The 14,058-nt window shown below is 38.3% G+C and overlaps 1 protein-coding gene across 2 annotated transcripts in view; it reads right to left on the reverse strand.

The window, feature by feature from the left end:
* Nucleotides 1-14,058, reverse strand: part of PKHD1L1 (PKHD1 like 1) — a 180,862-nt gene that overhangs the window by 135,814 nt on the left and 30,990 nt on the right. For both annotated transcript variants that reach the window (XM_061439128.1, XM_061439129.1), the window contains exons 10-16: nucleotides 13,497-13,567; nucleotides 12,037-12,147; nucleotides 10,014-10,103; nucleotides 6,401-6,669; nucleotides 4,680-4,771; nucleotides 666-825; nucleotides 253-388 (exon numbers count right to left, since the gene is read on the reverse strand). In XM_061439128.1, coding sequence (XP_061295112.1) covers nucleotides 253-388; nucleotides 666-825; nucleotides 4,680-4,771; nucleotides 6,401-6,669; nucleotides 10,014-10,103; nucleotides 12,037-12,147; nucleotides 13,497-13,567 — 929 coding nt within the window. The remainder of the gene's footprint in view (nucleotides 1-252; nucleotides 389-665; nucleotides 826-4,679; nucleotides 4,772-6,400; nucleotides 6,670-10,013; nucleotides 10,104-12,036; nucleotides 12,148-13,496; nucleotides 13,568-14,058) is intronic.

The following is a 14,058-nucleotide window of genomic DNA, read 5'->3' on the forward strand; positions in this document are numbered from 1 at the left end:
TGTGTTTAAATATGCATTTATCATGATCCTTATAGAAGAAAATGACAGTATATACCTGAAAGTTGTTTTTATTGATGCCATTTTCTATCCCAGTCTGAGGAGTTTTCTTCATAATATTTTTTTTGCTTCTTTACCAAGCATACTATTAAAACTGTATTTTCCAGATAGTAGAACTTGACTAGAGCAAATACCTTTTTAAAATTTTGTCTAACATAAAGAGAAATAAAGTCTCCCTTATTTTTTACAACTTACCAGTTTTTTCCATGTTGTAGATCAATCTATACTGGTAATGTGAACATAAATTAGCTTCCACACATGGGCTGGTTACCACGACCTTCTGCACTTCATTCGTTGCATGAGTTGTTTCCCAGTTTTCCAATGTTATAACCTATTCCCCAATTTAAAAAAAGCATCTATTTACTACATGGAAAAATACATTTTTAAAAGCATCATAAACCAGCTACTGTAAACAATAAACTATTTTAAAGGGTAAGTCATCAAACAACAGGCTCTTTATAATTACAGATATTCCAAGGCACAATTTAATAATTTTCCACGACTGCTTCCCCTTCAAACAGTATCTTACCTCGTACAGTTAATAACCAAATAGAGTTCTATCTTTGAACATTTGCTCTTTCTAAGGTGACTCTATAACCACAGCCAACCTGTACTTCCTGGACAACTGCTGACTGGGATTTGATGACTTGTTCTTCATTCACTGCATCTTCTGTTTGTTGTTCAGTATAGACACTTTTATACTGGTACAGTCCAACATCCACAAAAGCGCTTAGTCTGTACTCCTGCAGCAAGATTTCAATGTAATATCTGGAAAATAGAACAACTAAAGATTGGAACTTTTTCTCCAGAACACTTAATCATGAATTTTGCTTTCAATGAATAAATTTCTACACGATACAAAATACCTGCCCAATAAATGATTTATATTGTCCCCAGGTGGCGCTAGTGGTAAAGAACCTACTTGCCAATGCAGGAGATGTAAGAGACAAGGGTTTGATCCCTGGGTCGGGAAGATCCCCTGGAGGAGGGCATGACAACCCACTCCAGCATTCTTGCTTGGAGAATCTCAAGGACAGAGGAGCCTGGTGGTCTGTAGTCCAGAGGGTCTCAAAGAGTCGGACACAACTGAAGTGACTAGCACACACACATACACACATCCTTGATTTTAACTATCAAATTATTTCACAGCAGTTTGCTAAAAGAAAATGAGTTGTGTAAGATATCTGCATTAGAGATAGAGAAACTGATGAATTGAGAAGAGATACTACCTTCTATCCTCAAGGAGCTGAAAACAATTACATTGTAGGTTATAACAAACTTCCTGACATAAAACCAGAGGACACAAAGAGGTTAAAGTACTGTAATGTACATAAGAAAATGTCAGGTAGACTCAGACATACCACATATTTTGTATCTGAGTGGTTGTATGTGTCAGGGATGAAATTCTCCCCTAAGTTCCTTAAATATTGTCTCCACTTGTAACTTGGGAAATAAAACACTGCCTTAGGAAACTTTTACTGATTAGGCTGATCACGGCCCTCCAACAAGCTGGATGAGATTCACACCTTAAATCTGGAATTCTTGATTCCTGAGGGTCCCTGCCCATCATCCAACTGCCTATTGAGAATTAGCTGTTCACCCACCAGTCATTACAGGTGAGTGCAAAGCTACTACTGTTTGTGTGCTCAGTCGCTCAGTTGTGTCTGGCTCTTTGGGACCCCGTGGACTATAGCCCACCAGGCTGCTCTGTCCATGAGCCTTCCCAGGCAAGAATACTGGAGTGGGTTGCCATTTTTTCCTCCAGGGGACCTTTCCTACCTAAGTCTCAATCAGTGTCACACTGCTCCCATCTTTGAAGAGGCCAGCTAGGAGTTCCTTTAAATGGCCTCACATCATTCAGCAGATACTCTTGTATATGGAGATGAAGTGTCCACGGTTCATGAAAGACTGTGAATGGAGTGCATTTTTTATCTCCCATCTGGCAAGGAGATGGGGCTCTGGGTCATTTCCTCCACAGGACTGATACTGGAGGATTATGTCAGGCTTTCAGCTGCCCTGAGAAACCTGTTTGCCATCTCTGCCAAATCAAGGTGGGCAATACTAACTACGGAGCAGGACTTGGAGAAGTGAAGTAAAGTGAAAGTCACTCAGTCATGTCCTACTCTTTGAGACCCAGTGGATTATACAGTCCATGGAATTCTCCAGGCCAGAATACTGGAGCGGGTAGCTTTTTCCTTCTCCAGGGGATCTTCCCAACCCAGGGGTCGAACTCAGGTCTCCTGTATTGTGGGTGGATTCTTTACCAGTTGACCCATAAGGGAAGCCTGGACTTGGAGAAGAACCACTAAATTCTGTATCCTTATTGGCAGCTTAAATATATTTTGAGGCACTTTCTACATGCTAGCACTTCACAGACATTACTCTATTTAAGTGTCACAAAGTCCTATAAATACATATATTATTCTGTTTGTTTATATGAATTACAGAAACTAAGAATTTTAAAGACTGAAAAATTATTTAGAAGTTAGTAACTGAGGTAGGATTCAAATAGAAAGGGGGGTGACCCAAGAGATATGCATGTAGAGATAGGCTGTATTATTTCAGTAAAATGAACTGGCAAGACAAGTTATCTTCAAAAAGGTCCCAGGGACCATTGTGCAACAAACCAGCCATGTGGCCTCAATTTCAGAACTCACAGGCATCATTATTCCTGCCAATGTGTAAATTCCAAGCTAGTTTGCAGAAGCACAGATAAACCAGGTGGCAGATGTATTACAAGCCACCTTCATGCAAGCTCTGTGCTCTTATCAAGCAGGTAAATTGAACTCATTTTCCAAGGTCAAAGCAAAGCCTGAAGGTGTATTGACACTGAATAGCAATAGAAATTAACAAGGTAGTCCATTTTCTCTGAATTGGCCTGGCAATCTTGGTTAAAAAAGAAAAGGCTTAAGTATATAAAGCAGTGATATTAGAAGGGGGAAGAGAAAAAGAATGGAATGCTTGTTATTCCTAAGACTTCAGTGAGAACATTAAGTGTAGCTTCTCTCAGGTACTATTGATCCCAACCCTCTCTGACCAACTCCATGATGCTGCCTATGAGCATAACCTAATCAATATCTGGAAGGGTGATGTGGTAGAATGAAAAACAAAACTCCTCCCACCAGGAAGAGAAGCCCAGGATGTCCCCGGTGGTCGAGTGGTTTAGAATCCACCTGCCAAAGCAGAGGATACAGGTTTGATCCCTGTTCCGGAACATCCCACATACCTCAAAGCAACTAAGCCCATGTGCCACAACTACCAATGACACACTCAACAGAGCCTGAGAGCTTCAATCACTGAAGCCTGTGTGGCTAGAGCCCGTGCTCTGCAACAAGAGAAGCCACTGCAACGAGAAGCCCGTGCACCGTGACGAACAGAGCCCCTCTCTGCGGCAACTAGAGAAAGCCTGAGTGCAGCGATAGGGACCCAGTGCAGGCAAAAATAAATTAAAAAATAAAAGGAGTGAAGTCTGTTTCTTCACCCACTGAATATAAGCCTGGCCTTTTGCTTTAGTCACTGAGATATTAGCAAATGTGACATAAGCAGAGTTTAAAAAGCCCCTGTGCATTAGGAATTGCCCTCTTGCCTGCGGGGACACTGCAACACACCGTCATGAAAGACCTTCTGGCTGGAGATATCCTCGATACTTCAGTCCCTGCCAGGCCAGCCGAGACTCCAGATATGCGAACAAGGCGGTCCTGGACCATTAATCACCAGCTAACACAGCCAGGATCAAAAGATCTACCTAGATAATCACAAAATTGGGTTGCTTCAAGCTACCAAATCTGGGGGAATGGTTTCTTACACAGCAAAACCTAACAAATACAAATGGTAAATGGAAGGTAATTCACATGTACCTCTTGATGTTCTCTGTGTAACAGCTATTTTACATATATCACATTTTTTAACCTCCCTGTTTTCTAGGAATCCTGAAGAGCTTTTTGAATGGGATTATTAGCTATTTGAATAATATTCTCATTTTCTTTCTGAAATTGGACCTTTCAGCACTAAAAAATATACCACTTAAGGGCAGGGAGTATGTTTTAATATCTTTAGTATTAAATTTCCAGTACTGGCAGGCCCAGGGTCTGAAATAAATCATGAGACTATTAAATACATATTAACTGTGGCACCAGTTAATGTGGTTTTGTGGTTTATCTCCAGCAATAGAGAAAATAAGAGCAGAGAACTTGATGGCTGGATTGACTGAAAGGTCCTAGTAAGAAACTGAAGCAGGATTAAGAAAATTTCACAAAATTATAATTTCTGTAACAGGAATAATTTAGATTTCGAATTTCCCTAGTTAGCTGAATGCTAACTAATAAATAGCTAATAATCCCATTCAAAAAGCTCTTCAGGATTCCTAGAAAACAGGGAGGTAAAAAACGTGATATATGCAAAAGAGCTGTTACATGGAGAAGTATTCTTGAGAATATAGGAACAAAATGTAACAAAATTAAGGAGAATGGCCAATTACAAATTGATTATTAGCATAATAATATTATTAGCATAATAAATTAGCATCACTTCCACCCATGAAACAAATTTAAAATGTTTTTATATATAAACTTATGGCTTTTAAATATCACATAATAGTTTAAAGAAAAGAAAACAAATCTTACTCTTTTCCTTCTTGAAGATGAATATCATCTGATCTCTGTGTTGGGTTGGAAAAATAATTGTTGGCATTGGAAGAATGATAGGCAATCCTCACCTTATCCCAAAAAGACAGAGAAAGAGAGAGGGGAGGAGAGAGAGAACTTATTAATAAGACTTTCAGCATTTATTTATTATTTATTATTTCTCTCAGTCTTAGACCTTTTATGAACAGAAAAACATGAAAATACTTCATATTTTTCTTCTATTATTCATGATGAAAAGGATCTTAAAAAATTATCAAAGCTCACTTCACTCCTGCCAACCTTAATGAATATCAACCATACTATTCCATGAACACACACAGATCATAGCTTTTCCACAATTAGAACTGCAAATGGAAAATTTAAAGACCCATCCTGGGAGGAAGGTTGCTTATTGTTAAGTAAAAGATTCTTTTTTTCTGCAGAAAACTTTGAGGGACTTAATCCAAATTAGATCATTAAAAAGAGATATGAAAGATGCCAAAGATCACTAAATGCGTCTATACTCTACAAAGAGAAGACTTGAGGCTTCTCAACAGAAATGACTACACTGTCCTTAAAAGAAACATGCTGAAAAACTACTGCAAAATTGGAATTCATGTGTTACAGGCAGGCATTTAAGTCTGGGAGACAACCTTGCCATATATGTAGTGAGTCATTTTGATTTGATCTATCAGTTTCACATTTGTGAAATGGTCCTTCCCTCATAGCTCAGTTGGTAAAGAATCTGCCTGCAACGCAGGAGGCCCCGGTTCAATTCCTGGGTTAGGAAGATCCACTGGAGAAGGGATAGGCTACCAGCTTCAGTATTCTTGGGCTTCCCTTGTAGCTCAGCTGGTAAAGAATCTGTCTGCAATGTGGGACACCTGGGTTTGATTCCTGGGTTGGGAAGATCCCCTGGAGAAGGGAAAGGCTACACACTCCAGTATTCTAGCCTGGAGAATTCCATGGACAGTCCATGGGGTCGCAAACCTTGGGGCCTCAAACCTTGGGGCCTCAAACCATGAGGATGCAAAGAGTCGGACATGACTGAGCGACTTTCACTTTCACTTCCTAAAGAAATAACATAAAACATGTAATAATGTAATGAACACAAATGTTTAACAGAGTATTATTTGTGATCATAAAATATCAGAAGTTAAAAATGTATCAGTATGTGGAAAGTTACTTAAGTTTAGTAACTCACGCAATAACATACTATTTAGTCATCAAACACTGCATCATAAAAGCTATTTAATAATATGTGAAAAGACTAATACATGATAAAAGTGATTATAAATTTGGTCACAGGATCCTATTTATGTAAAAAATAAAATATAGACAAAAGGAGATAAAAGATTTTAATCTCATGATCAAGTAATAGTGAAACAGATCTAGTAGAACAGTGAAATATGTGTACTTTTCTCCAAATTCCCTATGGGTGATTATAATTCTTTCATAATAAAAATAATCTTTAATTTTAAAGAAAATGTCTATTTTTTTCTTAGTGAAGGAAAATTTAGGTATGGGAAAAACATTTTCTTTTAGACAACAAGTTTTCCGTAATGACTTTATGGCTCATATCACATGTGTTAAAATAGTCAAATACCCACCACATAGATTCTTTAGTATATTCATTGGTTTTAGTGTCGAATAAATGGGACACATATAAAGGTTACCATATTGTTTCTATGATACCATGTGGTATGCTGTGGCTTCCCTACCTTATCTTCTGGAAGTCCAGTCTGGCTGAAATAAATGGCATAACGGTCATCACCTTTGATGTAGAATCTATAAACGTCAGATTCTGGAGCCACCAAAAATCCACTGAAACGTGCAACAAATGTGTCTTGTTCCATGGGCCAAACATAGGAAGCTGAATCTACCCAAATGGCACCCAAGTACCCTGGAGTTTTTTCACTGTATTGGAGTATCTCTTCAAGACGTGCTGGCCGGCTATTATTCCACACCTCAAGCGTTAGGCCTCTCCCTCCTGAATGTAATAAAGAAGGCTCTCATCAGAATTTTGATGCAGTATCTCAATAACTTTTACTTGGGTAGTGCTTATAGATATTCTATTTATATTCATATTTTTAGACTATATGTATAAACAGAAGAATTACATATATCTCTACCTGTATCTGTGCCCAGAGGATAGAGTGCTATTAAGACAGTCTACAATTTTATTTATTATTTCATACATCTAAACCTCTGATTCTACATTCTATAAAATGAGTCTAATATTATGACTTGCGTAGCTGCTATAGGGATTACATATTATACACACACACACACACACACACACACGCAAAGTACCTGGTACTCAGTGAATGCCTTACATAAGATAGTAATAATATAATTATTACTTTTGATAAGACTGATGTTGCTTTATGTAGTCAAGACTCAAAACTTCAAGATTCAGACTATTTCATTACAAAACATTCACCCTGATTATTATCTCTAATAAAAGTTACTCATTTAATGGTTCAATGAACACACACTGTTGGCCTTAGGTTTCTGTTAGTACTTTTCTTCTTTTTAACATTACTTTGTGCTCTAGGATTTCATCTCCTTCTTGGACAGAATCAGAGAGAAAACATTCTCATTTAAAGTAAGCTTACACTTGCCAGATTGAGGGCAAGAGGAGAAGGGGGCAACAGAGGATGAGATAGTTGGATGGCATCACTGACTCAATGGACATGAGTTTGAGCAAACTCAGGGAGATAGTGAAGGACAGGAAAGTCTGGCCTGCTGCAGTTCATGGGGTCACAAAGAGTCGGACATGACTTAGTGACTGAACAACAACAACACTTGCCAGTGTTATTTTTTCATAATTATAATGGAGCCATCTCAGTTTTTATTTTTCTTCCTTAAAATACAACACGAGTCAAGTGCAGGTTTTTCTCCAGCAGCTTAGGCTTGGCTGGAGTGTCAGAATCTGGAAAATAATGACTGCAACTCTTCCTCTGCAACTCTTCTCTTTGAAGTGCTTGAGCACTTCAAACTTTTTAAGCAACAGTATGCTCTTGTATACACAACTTTCTTTAAAGTAATCAATTATGAATACCAAAATTCTCCTCTTAAACTGGTCATTTAAAAAATATCATTCAAGAGCTTTCTTTGTGGCTCAGTGGTAAAGAATCCACCTGCCAATGCAGGAGACACGGGTTCGATCCGTGATCCAGGATGATCCCACATGCTGCAGAGCAACTGCCCGTGCACCATAACTATTGAGCCTGTGCCCTACAGCCTGAGAGTCACGACTACTGAGGCCACAGGCCACGACTACTGAAGTCTACGTGCCCTAGATCCTGTGCTCTGCAACAAGAGAAGCCACGGAAATGAGAAACCTGTGCACTGCAACTAGAGAGCTGCAATGTGGAAGGAAATGGCAACCCACTCCAGTATTCTTGCCTGGAAAATCTTATGGACAGAGGAGCCTGGTGGGCTACAGCTCATGGGGTCTCAAAGAATTGGACATGACTGAGTGACTAAACCACCACCACCTGCTCGCTGCACTAGAGAAAAGCCTGCACAGCGATGAAGATCCAACACAACTGTAAATAAATAAATAAAATCATTGTTTAAAATATCATGCAAAACAAAGACATTTAAAAGGTTAATAAACTGAATTTGTTTGGCTTCAAACACCAACCAACGACACAATTATAAACTGATTTCACTGGGGGCACAAGATGAGATACAAAATCCACCTGCACACATGTACAGCATCACGGGGGTCTAGTTTCAGACCTCAAAGCCCTCAGCTGCACTTTCAATGGCCACAGGTGGAAAATCTGGAAAGACTTTTGAGTTCCATTTTTCCCCATTCCCTGTGATCACACCTAAATCATACTAGATAAGGATTTAACCTCTGCCATTTAAGAAGAACTAAAGAGCCTCGTGATGAAAGTGAAAGAGGAGAGTGAAAAAGTTGGCTTAAAACTCAACATTCAGAAAACTAAGATCATGGCATCTAGTCCCATCACTTCATGGTAAATAGATGGGGAAACAATGGAAACAGTGAGAGACTTTATTTTTTGGGCTCCAAAATCACTGCAGATGGTGACTGCAGCCATGAAATTAAAAGACGCTTGCTCCTTGGAAGAAAAGCTATGACCAACCTAGACAGCATACTAAAAAGCAAAGACATTACTTTGCCAACAAAGGTCCGTCTAGTCAAAGCTATGGTTTTTCCAGTAGTCATGTGTAGACGTGAGAGTTGGACTATAAAGAAAGCTGAGCCCCAAAGAATTGATGCTTTTGAACTGTGGTGTTGGAGAAGACTCTTGAGAGTCCCTTGGACTGCAAGGAGATCCAACCAGTCCATCCTAAAGGAAATCAGTCCTGAATATTCATTGGAAGGACTGATGCTGAAGCTGAAACTCCAATACTTTTCCCCCCCTGATGTAAACAGCTGACTCATTGGAAAAGACCCTGATGCTGGGAAAGATTGAAGGTGGGAGGAGAAGGCGATGACAGAGCATGAGATGGTTGGATGGAATCACTGACTTAAAAGACAGGAGTTTGAGCAAGCTCCAGGAGCTGGTGATGGACAGCGAAGCCTGGCATGCTGCGGTCCATGCGGTTGCAAAGAGTCGGACACGACTGAGTGACTGAACTGAACTGATTTATTTTTTCACTAGGAAAAAAGCATTTAAAATGTTTCCATTAGCCTGTACCAACATTTAGTAACAATCATTTGATTTGAAATAAAAGTACCTTCATACTCTATCAAAAGAGCTTTCACAGGGTGTCTGAGAAATTTAGGCCAAGTTTACCTCCACTGGTATAGCCTTGATTCAACTAATTGAATAGAAATATTTCCTAATCCAGAAATAAAAAGAAAAGAAAAACTAGGAAGAAATTTATTATCATTCTCACCACAAATTGTAAAAAGCTCAAATAGTATTTTTTGTTACTATGTTACGGGCTGAATGTTTGGGTCCCCTCAAAACTAAAATGTTGAAACCTAGTGAAACCTAATGCCCAATGTGATGGTATTAGGAGGTGTGGCCTGTGGGGAGTGTTCAGGCCATGGGAGTAGAGCCCTCATGAATGGGATTAGTGTCCTTATGAGAGACCCCACAGAGCACCATACCCCTTCGAATGCCTCATCTATGAGGAACAGGTTCTCATCAGATACCTAATCTGCCAGGGCCATGATCTTGGATTCCTAGCCTCCAGAATCTTGAGAAATCAATGGTGTTTATAAGCTACTCAGTCTATGATGTTTTGTTATAGCAGCCTGAACAGACTAAGACACTATAGATATCTGTCAGTAATATTCCTCTTATGCAAATATAGAAATGGTCTTTCTCTCCAATGGTGACTTACCTGGATATATAGTTCTGAGAATATCAGGTTTAGGGGGTGTCTTGCAACATATGCTATTTTCTGTGACATTCAAAATATGACAGGCTTGACCTACAGAGAAGCAAGGGCAGAGCCATTACTACAGAGCTTCAGAATGCAAATCACACCAGCCTAACTTGGAGTGCTTTTTCAATTAGAACCAAGACGCACAAGCAAGAGGCAAAGCTGAAGGGTCTTCATTTCCTTTACATGTTCTCCATCAAAGCTTATCACTCATTAATTGTACTTTAGTTGTACTTCCACAGGGCAACACTTTGCTGGCAAAATCTCACAAATCTGAGTTAGAATATTTCATAATTTCTGAGAAACAAAGTTAAAAGTTTGATAAAATGATGTCACTGTAAACTATTTTATCTGGGTCCAAAGTGAAGCCTTATATGTTTTGTTCCCTGGAGAAAAGTTTTGGAATAAATCAGTCATGTTTAAAATTTACAAAAGTAGATGATTCCAGTCTTCTTAGGATAATAGTGGTTTTGTTCAAGTTTTTAAAATAAAAACAAAAAGGATAATAATTTTAAAATAAATTTATAATAATTTATGTCACAGACAGATGGAAACCAAAACAGACAAGGTTTTAAATAAGAACGATTATCGTAATACATAAGCACAAATAGACTTGAGTAAGAGTGTACATTTTAGACTCCCAAGTGCTCCTCACAGTGCTTCATGAAAGGTCGACCCTCATTAACTATTTATTGACATGGAAATAATCCATGAATACAGAAGTAAGGGAAACGGAGGAAAGCATCTTTACCAGGTTTTGTTTGGTGGCCTGGAAAATGTATACTTCAATACAACCTTTCACTATTTGAATGCTTTGTGGATACAAAGTCACTGAACTATAAAACAGTACATTTTAACAATATTTTAAACCAACTTAACTCATTTTTGTTGGAGCAAAGGAAAGATACAAAAACCAATGATTTTCAAGAAATTATTGAGGATTCAGAATCTCAAATCTGCCTGCACTTTAATGGCAAAGAAATACTATTAAAAAAACTTAACATGTAATCTTTGTATATCAGCTGTATCATAATGTCAGAGGTAAAACACACAAATTCAAAATTATGTTCCTGTTTTTAATATTTTAAAAGATAGTAAAACAGAATAATATATTATATGAAATGTTAAAATTTTTTGGCCTATGCAGGTGGCCAGGAAGAATTCATGGGATAGGAAAGATGTCCTATGAATGCTACACAGGATTGCTTTCTGTGAATTTCTTTTCTTGGAATCACATTTTGGCTAGCTCATCAGCAGATTCCTTAAAAGCAGAAATCATCTGAGCAGAAGGCTTGATCAGAAAAATTACATGCCAGGTACTTGGACAGACGTCCTGTTCTTTGTCCATCAAGGTAAGTAAGGTCATTTTAACTCAGTGAGAAGATCCCCATTATACATTCATTCCCAACTTCCCATTTGAGTTGCCTAGCTCCCTACCTTTGAGCAGATCTGAACCAGACATATGAAAGTGACGCACATCCAGGGAATCAAGCCCAATGTACATTTTGTGAATCAATTAATGCTTTTTCTAAGGCCAAAACAATCTGTAATTACTGATGTCCAGACAAGACAGAGTATATGACAAAGGGATGAGGAGTCTCCCAAAATGCCATTTTAAATTTCCCTGTAATTATCTAACCCATTAAGAAATAGTAACAGTTCAGAGAGGTAATTTGAAAGTCTATTAAATAGAGGTTATGTGTGTCTTTAGCGTGGCGAGCAATTTGTTGATGGCAGCCATGATGCTGCTGTGCAATGCCCTTCAGTGCTGACCTCAGAGCCCAAATCCTGGTCACATAAGGCTGCAAGGAGCAGTCCTCACTGGAAAATTGCAGTGGGAAAAGCATCAAGCTCCAGGACCAAATGCCCATCTGGAAATACCAGTTCTTAAATTAATACATTAATTGAGCACAACTACTATTTTTCACAGAAATAATTAAAGGAAGTATTCATTCTTTTATTAAAAAATCATTAAAAATACCTCCAACTAAAACTCGGACTGGGAAATCTGTCTGATCAAAGAACCGTCCACTGATTGTTAGCCAAGTGCCGCCTTGAGTGCTTCCTTGTGAAGGTGAAATCCTAGTAATCTCTGGGATGGGGAGGGAAAGGACAAGAAATAAAATGTCATGAACATTCCACATAAACGTAAACGTTTGTCTTTTACAAATTTTCCAAATTCCCTAGACATAGCAAATAACACAGCGAAGGTACTGGATTACCAAAGGAATGAAGCAGGTGTTTCGTTCTTTTGTCTCTGATGCAGTCTTGCAAAGAGGACAATAAACATGGCTTTCACACAGACCTGCATCTCCTGGGGACCAAGGGTAAGTGGTAACTGGTACCAAACAGACACTGGTAATGGAAGGATCCAGAGAACAAGGAAAGCCTGGGCTAAGCACAGATGTTTGCTTCCAAAAGAAAACAAGAAAGCAAGAGAACAGCCTCTTCTCTATGCTCTTTAAAAATGAAATCTTTCTTATATTTACGGACCAACATCTTATATTTTTCTCACATACTAATACATTAACTATGACTGGAATGCTTGCAGCTTTGTATATAAGAGTCTTAGATATACTGATAAAATAGACCAGTAATGATACATGGTGCATTCTTTTTAAAATTTACTCTTATTAGTTCATTCTATCAAAGTTCTATGTATTTTTCCATAGGAGTTTCACATTCAATAAAACAGACTTCTGTAGCCTAGACGGTAAAGAATATGCCTGCAATGCAGGAGACCTGGGTTCCATCCTTGGGTTGGAAAGACCCTTTGGAGAAGGGAATAGCAACCCACTCTGGTATCCTTGCCTGGAGAATCCCATAAACAGAGGAGCCTGGCAGGCTATAGTCCGTGGGATCACAAAAGTTGGACACAACTAACATTTTCACGTAAGTTTCATAGTATGTTTCCAGAAAAAAACAGGATAGATCATATTTGGTTGATTCCAAGACACATATTTTTTTCATTTTTGAACATCTTTCACGTCTGAATCACCCCAGGCCTGGCACTGAGATCTCTTTAAATTGAGATAAATTATATTCTCCTTGAGGAATTTTTTGGACCACACTGAAAGCATAAATCCCCGAGAGTGCTGGTTTGTGGGTTTAAATTGACAGCAGAGATTTTTTTTCCTTCCTTGATCAACATCCCAAGTTGAGATGCATGTTTCCCTGCTGTCTCTTTTAGTGAGATAAGTTTATTTCTCAATCAACCTGACACCAGAAATGTAGTTTTTGGCTACAGATCCTGGCTTTTTGTAGATCCTGGCTTAATGTCAGGGCTTCCTAGTACAATCCTTATCTTGGGTGTTTTTTCGTTCTTAGAACTACATAAAATAATACAGTACACTTTACAATCATTGTTGTATTTGATTTGATGAAATAAAGTATATGCACTTCTCTTCCCCTGCCTTCCCCTCACACAGAAAGGTCACATACCTGCATATGTTTGAAACATTGAAATTTTATTGAGAGAAGAAACGAAATATGCCATTTTTTCTGGTAAACTCCTGTTTAAAAAAAAGTAAAAATTCTTGCTTTAAAAATGACCTTAAAAAAAATAAAATAAAATAAAAATGACCTTTATTTTAGGAAATTTTCTTTTACTTCAGTGATAGAAATCATATCAAAATTTACAAAGGACCAACAAAGAACTTTTGAGGAAAATAAAGATGTTCTAGAGCCTGTTTTATTAAATCCACAAATATACCAAACACATTTGCCAGCACTCACTGAACTGCACATTTAAAATATGCACCTTTTATTATATGCAAATAAATAAAGTTCAATAAAGTAAGAATTTGTATTAACATAAAAAATAAACACACAGGAGGACTGCCCTTCATAAAAGTTGGGCTCTATGGATGACCATCTTGGGCTTTCTGTGCTCTTATAACCCATTTCGGAGAAGGCAATGGCACCCCACTCCAGTACTCTTGCCTGGAAAATCCTATGGACGGAGGAGCCTGGTAGGCTGCAGTCCATGGGGTTGCGAAGAGTT

Source organism: Bos javanicus, chromosome 14 (genome assembly GCF_032452875.1).
Source record: "Bos javanicus breed banteng chromosome 14, ARS-OSU_banteng_1.0, whole genome shotgun sequence".
Lineage (NCBI taxonomy): Eukaryota > Metazoa > Chordata > Mammalia > Artiodactyla > Bovidae > Bos > Bos javanicus.